At 58.5% G+C, this 16863-nt stretch overlaps 1 protein-coding gene across 1 annotated transcript in view; it reads right to left on the bottom strand.

The window, feature by feature from the left end:
• Positions 1–1339: 1339 nt before the first annotated feature.
• DIS3L2 (DIS3 like 3'-5' exoribonuclease 2) overlaps positions 1340–16863 on the bottom strand; it is a 366805-nt gene continuing 351281 nt past the window's right edge. The window contains exons 15-21 of the mRNA XM_044241854.1: positions 12213–12396; positions 11511–11597; positions 8516–8663; positions 7998–8128; positions 7726–7830; positions 6537–6638; positions 1340–5851 (exon numbers count right to left, since the gene is read on the bottom strand). Of these exons, the coding sequence (XP_044097789.1) occupies positions 5693–5851; positions 6537–6638; positions 7726–7830; positions 7998–8128; positions 8516–8663; positions 11511–11597; positions 12213–12396 (916 nt within the window). The 3' untranslated portion in view covers positions 1340–5692. The remainder of the gene's footprint in view (positions 5852–6536; positions 6639–7725; positions 7831–7997; positions 8129–8515; positions 8664–11510; positions 11598–12212; positions 12397–16863) is intronic.

The following is a 16863-nucleotide window of genomic DNA, read 5'->3' as shown; positions in this document are numbered from 1 at the left end:
ATTGCTTTTATATATTAAAAAAAAAAAAAAAAAAAGAAAGCACCACCAAACCATAAAAACTCATAAAGAGAGAAGGTTCAAAAAGATGATCTTGCAGGAAGGTTTTGAACATGTCGCCTGACTCAGTTATGTGCAGATTCAAACTCATCATTCCAAGTACTTCATGTACTCTTTCCCCAACCCCCATCTCCAGAATCTTCTTTATTGTTGTGAAAGGCAGCTTTCTCCTTCTCTTCGTCAGGGCTAGCCTCTTTCATCTGCTTCAATACCCCTCTCACCTTCATTGACCCTGAAATCTGTGACCGTGCTCATGAACTGGGACTCTGTAGTCAGTGCTCAGCGGGGGCCTGAAATTCAGTCCTCGTGCAGTCACATTGCACGGGGAGGCTCATAGCCTCACCTGTGGTTCTGTTCCCTCATTGCCCCCTCTGCTTCAGCTGCCTTGGCTCAGATGGGAAGCCAGCACAGGCCCTAGGGGCTCCACTGAGACAACCAGTGGGGCCTGTCCCCACTCAGACTGCCACCTGAGTCTCTAAGTAAAAGGCCTTAGGCAGCATTGGAACTCACTGGGAATATGAGGCCACTTGTCAGCAGGAATTTTATCTTACTTACTGGAATGATGGACTGTTTACTATCCCCGTTGCTGAATGTACAAAAAGCCTTTTAAACCAACTGTAGATCCATTCCTGCTAAGAAAAAAGATTTTGGGGGAGGTTGTTTGGGTTTTTATTCTTATCCAAGTTATACACGAATATAATTTAAATTACCAAAATGCTCTGTAAGTTTAGGTTAAAAAAACAACAATAAACAGAAGTTCCCTGTCTCCCTCCCTGCATTTTTCCATCTCTGAGGCAACTACTTTCCTCTTTTGGCTTTCTGTTGGTTATTTGCCACTGTTTCTAAATCATTTCTTCATTTTCCCATCATAAGCTCTATCTATTGACACATTCTACTGATCTTCTGTTCTTGGTTACCTAGAATCAGCCCCAAACAACCTCACACATTTATTGGATCACAGATCTGCAATCTGGGCAGGGCTTGGAGGGGACAGTGTGTGTCTGATCAACGGGGCTTCGGCTGGTTGGGACCTGGGGGACCTGCTTCCAAGATGGCTCCATCACAGGGCTAAGGAGTTGGCTTCCTTCCATGTGGGCTTCTCTACGGAGTCGCTTGAGCTTCCTCACAACATGGCAGCTGGATTCCAAGAGCCAGGGAGTAGAAGCTGCCAGTTCCTTAAGGACTGGGTCTTGAAACTGGCCCAGGGTCACTTCTACCACATTTCTGCTTCTTAGCGGCCACCGAGCCCGTCGAGATTTAAGGGGGAGGCACAGAGACTCCGTTTGTATTTATTGTATTTATGTTTATTTAGCAGTTTCATTGAGGTATAACGGACAAATCGTAATTGTATATATCTAAGATGTACAACTTGATGATTTGATATATGGATACACTGTGCAGTGATCACCACTGTCAAGCTCGTTAACATGATCTGTCATCTCAGAGCGATCACATTCTTTCCGTGGTGAGTGCGCTGAAGATGTACCTGCTCTGCGGCTTTCCAGCCCACAGCACCGTGTCGTTAACTACACCACCGTGTTGTGTAGTAGGAGATCCCCAGACTAGTTTATCTTACAACTGAAACTTCATCCCCAACATCTCCCCATTCTTCCTCCCTGCCTTGGCCCTGGAAAGCAGCCTTCTCCTCTGCTTTTATGTGTTTGATTCTCGTAGACTCCACACATAGGCGAGGACATGCAGTGTTTGTCTCAAGCCGGGCCCGTTTCACTCAGCAGAACGGCCTTCACGTGCATCTACGTTGCCACAACTGGCAGGATGTCCCTTCTCACAGCTGGGCCATATTCCAATTTGTGTACACAACACATTTTCTTTACCGGAGGCTGTTGCCCCATCTCAGCCGCTGTGAATTCTGTTTCCCACCCCCTGTGTAGTCCTAACCCACCGCACGACTTTGCCTCATGCTCTCAACTCCCAGTAGCGGCATCTGAGGCTCTCTTGTTCCCAGAAGGAGTCTGAACTCTGGCCTCTGCTGTCCCCACCCCTCATCTGCCCCGTCCATCCCCGCTGTTGTCCCCTAGGGTGTTCCTCTTTGCCTCCTCCGGCGGGAGCCATTCTTGCCTGTGCCTCCAGCACCTGTCCATGCCAGCTCTGTCTCATCTTGGATCCGTTCCCTCTCTCAGGCCCTCATCTCACCTGGATTGTCACAGCCCCTCTAGCCTGGGCTCCTGTCCTGTGGCATCACTGCTCTGCACTCATGGCAGCTACAGCAGGCGTCTGCTGCTATGTCTCCGTGGGGGCCTAGCCTCTTCCTGGGACCTGGTCCCCAGGTTCTTGCCCATCCCTCCCAATTGCCAGGGACCGCAGGAGCTCCCACTCGGTACCATGACAGCTCTTTGATGGGCCAGGGTTGGGCAACCACCCCACTCTTTCCTGGGGTCTTAGAGCTGGGAGGGTGGGCTACAAGATACAGAAGGTAGACACTTCCAGAAGGTCACCATGGGGGAAGTGATCTACACCAGGAGAAAATGAAGCAGAAATAGAGAAGGGCACAGGGCCACCCCAGGTGACCTGGAGGTGTGGTGCCTCCCTGTCTCTCCAACATGGGATTTCCTGCCCTCCTCTGGTAGTTCTGTCCAGCTTTCCTATCGGTTCCCTTCTTCCCAGAGTCACTTCCCAGAGCACTGGGTTTCTTTCCTACATAATCAAAAGACAGGAGTCCTTCTGAAGCCTCAGGACCCCTCTCTCTCTGGCTCCTCCTTCCCAGGCTCCTCATATCCCACCCTTCTCATCTTCCTGATCCCAGATTTTCAGTCCTGAGCTTTCCCAGGCTGACCCTTCCCGGGGGTCAGCCGGGGAGACATCCCGCCTGAGCACCACTCTCCCCGAACCTCAAGGCCTGCCTGGGTTTCCCCAACCACCCCTGGTGCTGCACCCCACACCCTCCACTCCCCGCCCCTGCCTCTGTGCAGGGGGTCTATTCTCAGCATGGAGTCTGGGGATGCTGGCTTGCGCCCCTCCTCTGTTCATCTGTTCCCAGGTCTGCCCCCGGGGGGCAAGGAAAGCCCTCACCGCCCCAGTTCGAGGGCTTTCCTCCATCACTCTGACCTACGCTTGGCCTGCACCCCCCTCCCCCCCGACAGCACTGGGCCTCAGGGCCCCAGCTTGCAAACAGTCACAAGGCTGCTCCCTAAGGCTCTGTCCCCACAGGACACCCCCTCCTGCTTCACCTTCATGCCATCACCACCGCCTCTCGCACTAGTGAACCCGCTCCTCCTGAGGACAGCAGCCCCACGAATAGAGCTCTGCAGCCACTCCGTGCTCCCTGCTAAGTAAAGGAGGGAGGGAACAGAGGCCTTCCCAGCGCAGCCTTGGTTAGAAACCTTCAGTGGCTCTGTATGGCCATCAGACAGAGTGCAAACTCTCTGGCCCTCTCAGAGGGGCCGTGGGATCTACCTTTCCAGCGTCTTCTTGTGTGTCCTCTTAGCACTCTGACCTTGACCTTCACAGTTCCTGGTTAGGCAAGTAGCTTTGAGCCTCAGTTCCTTCACCCCGGTGGGGCCCTTGCACGGTCTTCTGGCTGCTGCACCTTCAGGGCTAGGAATACACTCTCCAGCCTCGGGACTTTGCTAGAGCCTGTCCCGCTGTGACGCTATTTGCATCTCTGCTCCCTCCACCATGGCGACCTGACGTGGCCCCTTGAGGAAGACAGAGCCTTCCTGGCTCCTGTCTGGGCACAGTTTACACTTCTGTCAAAGGAAGTGGGGTGGGCTGGATGGCCATGGCCCCCGTGGCTCTAGCGTGGCTCAGGGTGACACCCACCTCTGCCCAAGCAAGTCCTGGCGGCCAAGTTGTGCCATGCTGACCAAGTTGGCTGGGCCTCACCAGGGCTCAGGGGGTGCCTGGGCCATAAGGACCGGGGTCCATTCTGAGTCCATGTTGCTCAAGAGGGAGCCCAGGGGCTCTGACCCACAGCCTCCCTGATGGGTGTCACTCCACGGGGGCTCTGCTCTGCCCTCTACCCCCAGGCTCTGCGGGAGGCTGGCAGGGGACAGCCTCAGTGCAGAACACCAGTGCTCTTCCTCAGAGGGTAGGGCAGTATGAGGGGATGGGGACAAGGTTGAGGTGTCCTGCCCTTGGGCTCTGTTGGGTTGCCTAGGACAGGAAACACTTGGAAATCTTCTCATCCAAACATGAAACCACCAGATCCTCTCACCTATCTTCCCTTCAGGTCCCTGGTTGCAGGAGAAGGCTCTGGGACAGGAACAGAGAGGGGTGGTGGCCTCAGGGATATCTTGGGGGTGGTGAGATGGATACCTGGAAGGCTGGGTAAGGTGTTGGAAGAGAAAGGAATGGAAGGCAGGATGGTAGCGTGTCCTCCATTCCCTTCTGACACCTGGCCCAGGGCTTCCTGTGCAGGACAGAGGCAGCCACGCCATCTGTCCTCGGGCCACGCCATCTGTCCTCCGGAGCCCGCGAGGCCCTCCTAAGAGGTACTGTACTGAATTTTTCTTTGAAGAGCATTCACTGCAACTCGATCAAATGGGCTTGTTAATACTGACCCCCAAGGAAACGGCATGGAGGAATAAGGGCCAAGGTCTGGTTTCCACCGGGTTTCCGGCAGTCCTTTGGGAAGCCAGCCTGTGGTTTCCTAGCTGGGCGGGGAAGGAGTGCAGGCCAGGGTCAGGCCAGCTGGGGAGAGAGCACAGCCCAGGGGCCCCTCATCTCTGTCCCTAGGTCCCCAGGGATGGTGCAACTGGGGGGTGCTCAGGATGATGCCAGGCAGGTGACAAGACCAAGTTAGGGCCACCAGGCACCCCTCTGCCCCTCCTTGGCTGGGAAGGTCAGGATGAGGGCCTTCCTCGTCTCTGGCAGACCCAGGTCCCTGTCCCCTGCTCCTCAGGGCCGCCAGGGTATAGGATTGGCACTGGAGGGTGAGCCAGCAGCTTGAACCCAGGCCTGTGGACTGGGCTACTCAGAGCTGTGGCCTGGGACCTGAGGGAGGGAGTGTCGCAGGACCCCTGCCGCCCCTCCTGAGGCCAGCAGGCAGAGGAGCTGGTGGGGGCGGGGCAGTCACTTTCGGCTGGGTGATGGGTGAGCTTTGCTGTCTTGCATACTAATTACATTTCTAATCAGCCAGAATGAGGCACAGGCATCGGTCTGACATGTGGCCAGCTCTGTGAATCATCCTGGAACTGACAGGAAGGTTCTGGAGGGTGGTGACCCCAGCTCAGCTGCGAGGGGTGCAGCCTGAGCCAGGTCCCTTGTCATAGGTCCAAGGGGCACCCTGCTGTCTAGGCCTCCCCATAGTGCCCCCCACACCAGACAGCAATTCACACTTGATTTTATTCCATGACACTGATTTGCTGAAAGTCCCCGGTTTCCTGGGCAGGGGAAGGCAGTGGGTGGCCTGGCAGAAGGGGGGGCTGGCCTTCCCAGGAGGACGGGGTCCCGTTCTCCTCCCAGAAAGCATGAGCCAGGCCTCAACCTTCCATCCAGCCCCACCCTCTCCCCTCCAGTTTGTTTAAAAACTGAGCGGCAAAAATAAAATAGAATGAGGAAATAAAAACAAAGCCCTGAGTTGTTAAAAACCAAATTAAAAATCCCCTTTGGTGTCGAAAGGTCCTATTCCTAAAAGCCGGCGGGTGGGGCAGGGGTGTGGGCTGCGCAGGAGGCCTCAGGCCTGCAGGTCACCAGCGACACTGGCATCTGGCTGCTCCCCATCCTGCTGGCTCAGGAGGCCCTCTGTGCCTGGCCGCTTGAGGACGGCGCTGTACTTGAGGGCAGTGGTCTCGGCCTGCAGTACCACCTCGACCAGGCTGAAGATGGTGACGACCTGTGGCAGAGCAGAGCCCAGCTTGGTGACACAAGTGTGTCATGGGGAGCCGGACCAGGAGTGGGGGGTGGGGGGGTGGGAGGGGCAAGAGCTTGTGGCTGGGACCTAGCCCTGCCACTGTCCTCTTAGCTGGGCCCCAGGTCCACTCGCCCTCCCCTCTGGGCTTGCCTGTCTGCAAGCAAGTACTGAGGCCATGGCCCTGGAGAGAAGTCAGGGAGCCAGACATGGCTGGGTGTGTCGTCTGGTCACAGTGAGTGCCTGGGCTCTGGGAACAAGGAACTGAGGTCTGGGGCCGGCCTTTAGAGTGTGCAGTGGGTGAAAACCACTGTATGCAACTTCTTGGTTATGAGATCCACAGTTTTCATTAGATTCCCCAAAGGATCCCCAAAGTTAAAACTCTGCTTTAGAGGGGTAGGCAGAGCCCCTTGTCTGTCCCCATGGTGGGGTGGGGTGTGGGGAGTGGGGGAGGTGGCCCAGGGCAGGGAAGGCAGTATGGGAAAGCTCTGGCTCCAAGGAGGGGATATGGGTGAGCTCGGCTGTTCTCCACACATAGAGCCTGAAATCCCACAGGGGAGCCCAAGTGCTGGGGTGTGGGGAGGGGTGGGAGGAGGGCTCAAGAAGAGCTAGAGGGAAAATGGTAACACCATGGTTTTTTGGAAAGGCTGCCCCACTCCCGGGTTCTGACCTGCTGCACTGGCTCCAGGTCCGTGTCCTCAGGCTCCCAGACAAGTGTGAGCTCCGGCTTCTTGCCCACCTTTTGGAAGTGGTAGGACCGCAGGGGCAGTGCCTGGGGGTCCACATACCTGCGTCTCAGGTTCTAAGCTCTGGGCACCACCTTCTAACCTTTGACCCTGCAACCCTCCCCCCCACCCCCCTGTTGGAGGCAGCCCCCTGCCTTTGCCTGCCTCCCACTGGCCTAGAACTGCCCCAAGTGCTGAATGTCAGGGGCTCGGGCACCTAAGGCTAGAGGGGTGCTGACCCCTGTGGGCACCGGGTCTGTTAGCATAGGCTAAGGGCTGGCCTGTCTGCAGCCCTAGCCCTGCCTGACGACCGACACCTGAACTTCTGTTCTGCTCAGTGAACTTGAAGACTGGAGCCCTGACAGATCCCCAGTGGGACTCGATTCTGTCTCTTCTGATTTACTGTATTAACTTCATGCTTGCTCCACTCTGTGTGCTGGATTTCAGGAAATTCAAAGCCAGAGTCAGGGCCCAGGGGGGAGACCCGCTAACCGCAAGGGTACAAAATACCCTTGGGAAGAACCTTGAATAAACAGCCACACAGGGCAGGACCCAAGGCAAATAGTGGTCTCTTCTGTCTCTTCAGGGGACAGAGCTTCCAGAGTGGCCACGGATCATTCTCTCTGATCTTTCCTCCCTTCACATTCCCACAAGGAATTCCCCAAAGCTTGTGCGCTCTGCCATCCTGCACTGGTCTGGGAGGGGCCTGTTCCCTTGAGCCTGACTCCTGGCCCGGATTTCTCATCCCAGGCAGGTGTATCGGGGTGTCCCAGTGCAGCCCATCAGGTGGGCTTGGTGCTGGTGGTGGAGGGCAGCAAGCTCAGGGACGGCACGCCCTCTGCCTCCACATGGTCCGCGTCACCACCACGGCTTGTATTCTCCAGAGCCAGTGATGACAGCAAGGACCCCGGCCTATGCTCCTATCCTCCATGCTTCCCGCCAGATGCTGGGCAAATACGGAGGGGACCCTGGCAGAGAGCTGGGGGACATGCAGGTGTGCAGCGGACACAGCTTGGTGTGTCCGTGAGGCGAGGGAGGGCTTTGCACAGAAGTGGTGGGGTCCCGGCATCCTGGAGCTGGCCTTGCCTGCCCAGAGGTCCCCAAGCCTGGCCTCAGGGGCCCGTGGGGACTCACGTTACAGTAGATGCGCTTCTGCACGCCGTAGCGCAGCACCAGCACGTCGAAGGCTTGGTTCAGGACACCGAGCACCATGGCTTCCGACTCCAGGGGGCCACTTTCCTGCAAGGCAGGGCTCTAGCCAAGGTTCAGCCACAGGACATGGCATCACCCCCAGGGTCATCCCCGGCTGCCGAAGGCCCCTGAGCTCCTTAAGAGCTCCTTGTGCACTGGTGCCCAGGAGGGGATGGTGGGGTTGGGGTTGGGGGGCACTGGGCTGGCGGCCTCACCTTAACCAGGACGGCAAAGAAGAGGCCGGTGCTGAGCTCCTGGACGCGCTTGGAGGCCATGCGGCGGTCATTGCAGTGGTCGGCCTGCTTCTGCAGGGTCTCGGGCTCAAGGTCGGGCAGCTCCCCGCAGCCTGGGAAGAGGGCGGTTGCGGGCTTCTGGCAGGGTGCCGTGTATGCGCCGGCCACAGCTGGGTGAGGGGTGGCACACTGCTCCCTGCCCAGGCGAGGTGGCACTGGCCTCCCCTGCTGCCTGGCTCCGGGGGATGGGAAGGTGGGCGGCCACGGTGAGGGCCCCTGGCTTTGCACAGGACTTGTAATGAGCTCTACTGCAGCTGACCCCCGGTAAGCTTTCACGGGGGTGGGGGGTTTCTGGGCCCAGGCTCTCCCACGGCCCAGCTGACCACCCCCTGGGGCTTCCACAGGGTGTAGTGTGGCTTCTGGCTGCCCGGAGTCCACTCGGAGCCGCGGCAGCCGGCCAGTAGGCACAGGCTGTGTGACTTCCTGGCCATGCCTCTTACCGAGTGCGGCGGCCAGGAGGCGGTGCACCAGGACGTCGGCGAAGCGGCGGATGGGGGAGGTAAAGTGGGTGTAGAGCGGCACGTTGAGGGCGTAGTGCCGGAATTGCGTCTGGTCCTGCAGCATCCCGGAGCAGAAGTACAGGGCCATCTGTGGGGAGGGAGAAGGGGTCTGAGAGCTGGGCTGGCCCCAAGGATTTTGGGAGCACACGGAGCCGCCAGGCCGCCGGCAGCTGATCGCAGGCCATTCTCTGTATGGGGACCCACAGGGCGCCCATGCCCACCCCCACCCCCGACTGAAGACAAACGCAGGTCTTGCCCTGGGTTGTGCAGACCCCTCGTGGCAGCGGCACGGAGAACAGGCCAGAGAGCACTACAAGGGGCCTACCCCACCTCTGTGGGCACAGGAAGTGCAGGGGAAACCTTGAGATGCCAGATGGCCTCCTCCCTTAGAGCCCCAGGCCCAGTGGGGGTTGTGGGATGGTGGGGGCTGGGGGAGCAGACCCTGAGCTGAAATCTGAGGGTAGCTGGGGCAGAGCTCAGCCTCCCCCTCAGCCTGCTGCTGTTGGTTCAGGGGTGGTTACTGCTCTTGACAAGCAGGGAGTGGTTTCTGATCAGCTCCATGGGAAGGGGAGGAGGGGAGGAGGCCTGGGGCTGGCCAGACAAGGGGCCGCAGACAAGCTGTGGAGGCACAAGAGGAAGCCAGGACAGCCACAGGGCTCTGCGAGGCTGTGGAGGCTGCCACCGCCACCGGACCAGAACAGCACGTAGGACAGAAGGCCTGGGATGCCTGTTATGGGTCTACAGGGAAGTAGGCAGTGGGCACCCAGCTCCTCCCCTGTGGTCCAGGCCTAGTCTTTGAGGGTGACCGACCTCACGCCCTCCAGCCCCTATCCCTGATCTGTGGAAGGCCACGCTGGGACCCTGGCACCTCTGAGCCCCCTACAGGCAGTCACATGCCCGCCAAGTGAGAGAGAGGCTTGCCAGCTGCCAGCCTCAGCCCTTATCCCTGACAAGCCATCCGGGCACCAAGACTCGGAGGTCTGAGTTCAAGAGGCCTTTCTGCAGGGGGCAGTGAGGACGAGGGTACACGAAGAGAGGCCAAGTTTCTCTAGGGGCCCAGCAAATGGTTCCAGACCATGGTGTTCTGCTGTGTGGGTGGCCTGACCACAGTGCCTGCAGCCACTTGCCCTGTGGTCCTGGAGGTCTTGGGGCTGCGACCCCAGGATGCCGCGAGGAGCAAGTGGACAGATTCTTCACTGAGGCCCAAGTCACACCCTTGTCTGTTCCCTCACTCCCTTGCTGCCTGTGTGCTTGGCCAAACGGAGAGCCAGCTCCGCTTACTGTGTGTGTGTCGGGCCTGGAATCCAGGGCACAGCTGGTGATGACCTGCTCAGCTCCCCGAGTCTGCCTCCCTGCCAGCTCCTGCTGGGGCCGGGGTCATGTCCAGGGCAAGTCACTGGGGGAGGTGGGAGCAGCCGCCACGCCAAGCCACGTCTGGGCGTTGTTCTCAGTGGTGGTGGCGGCCCAGTTCCCCATATGAGCTGGGCTAAGCAGCACAGAGGCCCTGGTCCCTTCCTGGCTGGGAAGGTGTCTCTGGGCAGGATGGGACAGGTGGGGACTGTGGCTTTCCTGGGACAGAAAAGTCCCAGGTGTCCTGTTTCAGCGGCTTCCTTAGGAAACTGCTGCTGCCGCGGCCTGGTCCCCGTCCCTGTCCTAGTTCTTAGGGACACCACAGGCACTCCAGGACCTTTTGCCATCAGCTCCCCATATTAAGGCCAGCCTTGAAGGTCACTCACTGGCAGGAAAGGCCAGAAGTCCACTCTTTTTCAGGCTCTGGGTGACTCAGGAGAGGAGGTTTCCTTTTCACAGAGCTCCAGAGCTAGTTTGACTTTGGAGGTGGACAGTTCCAGACACTTCCAGAGGCTGGAGGCAGGGAACAGGAGCCCGACTGGCCCTGCCTGGCACAGTCAACAGGCAGTTCCTGGGACCCTGGGGCAACCACATCTCAGAGCAACTAGAGCGCAGAGTGACATCGAGTCCCCTCGCCACAGGCATACCTGCCCCTCTGTGTGGCGTGCTTTAAAGGTGCTTGGTTGGGGGAGACGCTTGTGACTGGGGACAGGGTAAAGGCAGCCAGACCCAAAAGGGCCCCAGTGGCTCATTCCTGGCAGGAAATATGAATGTCAGGAAATAGATTGGCTGTGGCCAGCTGAGGTGACCTGGCTCTTGTGGACTGATTGAATCCGCAGAGTGACTGAGCCCCTGAAAAATGGTCTGTCATTGCCCCCTGGCCAGGATGGAGCCCAGAGCTGGCCCCATTAGTATGCGCAGCTCCGGCTGGCCTCACAGGCAGGGTTGGGGGGGGGGGCTTCTTCCCAAGATGCTTGGGCCTGCAGGGGCTGAAGCTCAGACTCAGGGGGCTGAGACAGGCTGCCGGAGCAAGTTCATTGTCTAGGCCCAGCCTGCCAGCCTGTCACACTGCCTGCGACACAGGCCCATCGCCTAATTCCCCTCCTACCAGTGAGGAAGAGGGAGATTCCTCTGCGCGGGGTCCACAGGGTGGGCGCTTGGTGGGGGTTGATGACTTTCCCTCCAGGCAGGCTGCGATGGGAGGCAATCTCTCCCCTCCGGGGTGCCCATGCAGCGCAGTTGCTAACTGGCCCCTGTTCCTTCCCTGAGCTGGTCTGGTCTGTAGGGACTGGGCACTAAAGGCTTGGTGTATGCCCTGTGATGACTCCCTGCCTTCAGTTAGGGAGTGGAGCCCCTGACCCCATGCAGGGGGCAGCGGGCCTCAAACTGGGCCCTTGAAGGACCCCACAGAAACTGTCCTTGAACAGGTAAGGCAGGCAAGTCTGTGTAGGAGGCTGATAATCAGAGCTCAGGGCTCACCTATCCTAGGTAACGCCTGGGGCTATTCTCCCCACCCCTCCCCTGAGGGGAGGTCCTGGAGGCCCCTGGGAGAAGGGGCAGGTTGGGAGTGCAGGTCCTTCCTTACCTGCATGGGCCGGGAACACATGTTGGTGAGTACCTCCTTCCGGGCCAGGGAGTACTTGTCATCTCCAAATGTTGTGGTCAGACTTTTCTAGAAGCAAACCGTGTGATAGGCAGTCAAGCTGGGCCAGGCTCTGGGGACCCTGTCACCCTCTGACCACCTGAGACCCAGCTCTGGGGGTGGAAGGGTAAGCTGAGGGCTTGACCCCGCTCAGAGGGCCATGGTAGGGTGTGGAGGCCAGCAGCCTCCACCCTGCATCCCACGCTGGGCCGTGGCTCCAATGTCAGCTCTTCCATGTCTTGTTGGCTACATGGAGAGACTGGTTTCTGCTGTCTAACCTAAGTTACTTCTCTGCCCACCCCAGACTTAAAAATCCAGAGCAGAACAGCCACCCTTCTGTGGGATCAAAGGTCAGGCCTGAGCCCCATAAGGCTTAGTTCCAGGAAGGGGGCACTTGACAGCACTTACTATAAAAAACATTCTTGGGCTTCCAATCCTCTCAGCCCCCTATGGAAAGTTTCTGGGCCCAAGCCCAGCCCAGCCCAGCCCAGCCCAGCCCCGGCCGCAGGATCCCTGCCCACCACGGAGTGTTGAACGGCTTCCCTCAGCCTGGTCCTGGTGGGGAGTGTGGCCCATGGCCAGGGCGTCTGTGACTTGGAGGCCTCTCCCCAGGGCCTTCCCCTCCCTCGCACTCCCGGCACTCACATTGAGGGCCCCTGCAGAGCTGAAGTCCATGGGCAGCCCCAACTGCTCGCAGAATTCCACAAGGTCATTGAGCATCTTGGTCTGGGGCGGAGGGTGCCGGCGCAGGAGGGCACGCTCAGGGAAGGTGCGGTGCGTCTTGTGGGCCACGGCCATGTTGGCTAGGAGCATAAACTCCTCCACGAGCCTGCGGGTGGTGGGGAGGTGAGGAGCAGGTGTCAGGGGCTGCTGCTGCCCATTCTTTCCCAAACTAGCTGCAGACTGGCTCTCTTGTGCCAGAGACGCCCTCCTGCCACCCAGTCTCGTACCCCTGCTCATGGCCCTCTTGGCGCTAACCCATCAGTAGGGCTCTTCCCTTCTGACATTTGAGCTTGTGCACCACCTCCCCCATGAGTCTGGGTGGGATGGCATCTGTCTTCTTTCCTGCTGTGGCCCTGTGCCTGGTACCCCAGTGCCCTGCCTGACAAAGAGAAGGTGCTGAATAAAGCTGTCTGCTGACGACTCGCCTCCCAGGACACTCAGGGGCGCCCCAGGGGTGAGAAAACAAGATGCCCAGGCCCAGCATCAGCAGGCTTCCTGGGGGTGCAAAGAAGGTGGTCAGCAGACCCAGGGCTCCCTTCTCTCCCTGGGGAGAGGAGGGTTTCTGAGGATGAACAGGAGGGTCACAGACAGCAAGAGGAATCCGGCATCCTAGGGCGACATCAATGTGCTATTGAGGTGTTCAAATCCCAGAGAGTTAACCTCTTAGGTTTGAACACTTGCTGCTATCCTTGAGCGTAATTAGAATCAAGAAGCAGGGACAGATAGGCCAGGTGAAGAGATAAAGGCACACCCAGGACCCAGGGAGAAGGGCAGGGACCGACAGGTGTGTGTGGGGGGGTTGTGCCAAGATAGAGGAGTCAGGAAAAGGGGGAAGCTGGATTGCATAGCCCTGAGGTCAGCTGGGGCAGAAGGCCACGTGCTGCTTCCCCAACCCAGGGCTCTAGTGGGAGAGTGAGCAGAGCACTCACAGCAGGAGAGCAGAAGCGGCTGGAAAGGGGCTGTATGGGGCCAGCCTTGTCCAGTTCAGGGACCACTCTCCCCAGCCTTTATTCTGGACCCCAAGCAGCACATCAAGCCCGTGCTTCTCCCACGGAGCCAGAAGAGGTCAGGGAGTGAGCTCCCGTGGCCCTGGCGACAAGTAGCGGGGGGATGAACTGTCTTTTCGTGGAGGTGTGCGTGTCGCTTTAGGGTTAGCCTTGCAACCTCGCTGAGCTCTTGGAGAGAAATGCAGCCTGTGACGGGGGCAGGGGAGGGGAGAGGGAGCTGACAGAGCCCCTTTCCCACAGTAGAAGTGAGAATCTGGTCTGCCAAGCTGTCCCGAGAACACATCTGTCTTTCCCTGAAGCCCTCTCTATGAGGGACAAGGGCTGTGGGGATGGCCCTCTGGTGGTAGCATGGAGGGCCCGGGGCCAGGTCAGGGCCTTGGGAGAAGGCCAGCCTGAGCTTGGACTCTAGCCCCTCATCTGCGGGGCTGACTTCGGACTGGATAGAGTTTGGGCGGAGGATGGCAAGGGTCAGACCGTGGATGGGGAGTTTCTTTATCCCCTACTGTGTGCTCATAGTCACTGCAGTGACCATTCTGCCTCCCTGCCCCCCAGTGTGTCCTTGTGCACAGCCCTTCCTGCTGAGAAACCCGGGGTTCAGGCAATGGAACCGGCCACTGTTTCCTAAGTGGAGGTCTGAATCCTGGCTCTGTGTTCTTGCTGTAGGAACAGGCACGACTCTGAGACCTCTCTTGACCTTCCTTTCTCTAAACGTATAGTTGGAGGGCAGCCCCAGCCCACATGGCGGTCCTGGAGACCAGTGCAAACATCACAGGTTATAAGGGCCTCCTGTCGTTGGCCTCACGACATAGGCTATACTTTCTCTCTCTGCACTGTCACGCCAAATGGCCAGCCGTGGTGGTGGGGGTGAGGGGACTCCCCAAGATGCCCTATGAGTTTCATTCCTGCCACTGATCCCCCTTTCCTGCCTTTCCCTTGCCTTCCTGAAGGCCCAGGCTGAAGGCTGTGTCCATCTCCCCCCTGGGGCCCTACTGCCAACTCGCCCCCAGGCAACAAGAGCCAGGCTGTTTCACGGTCACCTGTGTCTCAGACTAGCGCTGCTGGACTCTTCATATTTTGATCTTGTCAACCCAACAGGATTCTCAGCTCCTACTCAATAAATGCCTGGTTTGGTTTAATGTCTGTTCTTGGTCATCATCAGAATGCTTCAGATGCGTACCTTCGTTCATGTCTGTCCACTCAATGAACGTTACTGTGTGCCAGGCGGTTCGAGACCTGCCTCCCCCTGCAGTCTGAGAATGCTTGTGGGCAGGGGATCTATGGTCTGTTCCTTGGGGCCCCGAAGTCTCCAGCCCAGGTGCAAGCTTGGGCCAGGAGGGAACACCTAGATAACCTTGGGACTGACCCTGCACTGTGTTTTGCCAGTGTTGCCAGCAGGGGGCAGCATGGCCCCATAGCAGGGCTGCCGACAGACTGCAGGTGAGGCAGTGCTGGGCCTGCCAGAGAAGTGGGCTGGGCTGTGGCATTCCAGCCTGTCCCTGCACGCAACTCCCACCCCTGGGGTCAAAGGAACTGAATGGTGGGGTGCCCCCCCACCCCAGGATGGAGCTGTGCTCCTGCTCCCAGTTCCTGCAGGCGCTCTGCCGCCTCATCTCAGGTTCTCAAGTAAAGTCGAGAACAGGAAGGAAGGGATGGGGAAGGTGGGGCTGATACCCAGAGCCCTAGGCAGTGACAACAGACTCCAGTCAGGCTGCTTCTCCATTACTTGTCTTCCCTGGACCTCCAGTACATTCCCACAAGCACCTGAAGTCGGTGGGAGAAAAGCCAGCATGCTCTGGTTAACGTTCAGAAGAAAGTCTGTCGAAGCTTGAGATGCAGAGGCTGACCTTGGGCAGGTCCCTTGGTGCCTCCTGGGGGCTCCATTTCTCCCTGAGTGTCCAAGTTCCTCCCTCAGGACAGCGGGGCAGGAGGTGAGAACTCTCTCCTGTGGAACTCTCTCCAAGATAGTTTGCAGATATCAAGCATTCATCCCAGAAAAGCATCAATGCCACTGAACTGGGAGGTGGCGTAGCAATAAGGCTGACTCTCTGGGTGTTGCCACGGCTCATTAGTGTTCTAGGATAGCTGTGGGGACCATTTTATCCACAACCTGTCCTTAAAATCCTTCTTCTGCCAGCAGGGGGGAGAGGAGTGGGTAGAGAGAACACGCAAACTGTGAGCGGGAGGAAACGGGGCTTGGAGCACCGTGGCAGTTGGGTCCTGGGGCAGGGGTGCTGGGAGGGGCGGAGCGTGGTTGGAGCAGGGTCCCCAGTCAAGTGAACAGGAAGGCCAAGGAAATGCCAAGCGGCTAGCCCCCAGATTCCCCTGAGTTCAGGATTCACTGTCAAAAGCGGGGCCAGGTACCGCAGAGGGAGAACTGGGCTGGGCGGCAGTGGGGGTGAGACAGGAGGGTGTCTGAGGCCGGCAAAGGCCCCCTTCACCAGGCTCAACAGGTTTCCCCCCAGGGGTCAGTTCCATGGATGGGCCAGAAGGGGGCCCCCCAGCCTCTTTCTTCTGTAGGACCTGGGACGTGGCAGGAGCTGCTTAGAACCCAGACTTGTGTGCAGGAAAGAGCCTTGGTTTAGAAACTGCAGTCCTGCGGCCCAAGGTCCAGGGGTCTCTGGGGTCCCATTCCGTGTTTTTCTCCTCAGCCAAAGGGGGAAAGGCAGGGCTATTAGAAGAGGAGCCTGAGCAGCTGACTTGTCAGCAAACACCCCTCCACCCCAATTTCCTTCCCCTGTTGGGGGCCTGCGTTAACTGCAGAGGCCCCAAGCCAAGTGGCTGGGTCGTTAGGATGTGCCCCTGACAGCAAACGTCACGCGTCAGAGGCCGGGTGGTGGGGATGGAGGACCCCGCTCCTGGATCTGGGTACCTGACCTGGCCAGAGCCCATCTCCTCCACCCGCCATGGCACAGGCATGAGATCACAGTGCCCCACTCGCTGGGGGAGGGCGAGGAGGCTGGAAGTCAGTGGCTGCCTGACAACTGCTCTACACGGGGGCTCAGGAATGGCCACCAGCCAGGATCCCCTTCCAGAATAGCAAGCCAAGCCCTTGGAGGTGGGGCCTCAGTCCCGGTCCTGGCATCTGCCCAGCATCCGGAGCCCAGAGTCACCGGGGGCCCACAACTCTGGAGGTCTTGGGGGTGTGTGTGGGGTGCCTGTGACAGCCAGCTGGGGGCCATGCCAGGATGTGAGCCCATCAGCATTCATTCCCGGCATCCCACCTGCTTGGGCTCTGGGCTTGCAGGCTCTTGGGGGTTGGAGCTGGGCGGGGGGCCGGGGAGAGCAGGGCGGGTGAGAGGCTTCTCATCCCAGGGAGGAGCAGAGCAAGTTCGGAGCTGTAAGAGTCCCTCGCCCGCTCGGGCAGACGGCAGGTAAAGGCCACAGACAACCTCCTCACAAGCACACACCTCCTCACAAAGCAAAGACGACTGGTCCAGAATGGTGTTTCCCCAAGTGTGTTAACGGTACTTAGAGAAAAAAGTATAAATATCTATGAAATGCTAGGGGACGATTCCAGTTGAGGTTTTTATTCCAGGAGACTAATGCACCTCAGGATGACAGAAGCT

Source organism: Neovison vison, chromosome 3 (genome assembly GCF_020171115.1).
Source record: "Neovison vison isolate M4711 chromosome 3, ASM_NN_V1, whole genome shotgun sequence".
NCBI classification, from domain to species: Eukaryota; Metazoa; Chordata; class Mammalia; order Carnivora; family Mustelidae; genus Neogale; species Neogale vison.
Note: the sequence above shows the minus strand (reverse complement) of the source record. Positions and strands in the feature narration are given on the sequence as shown.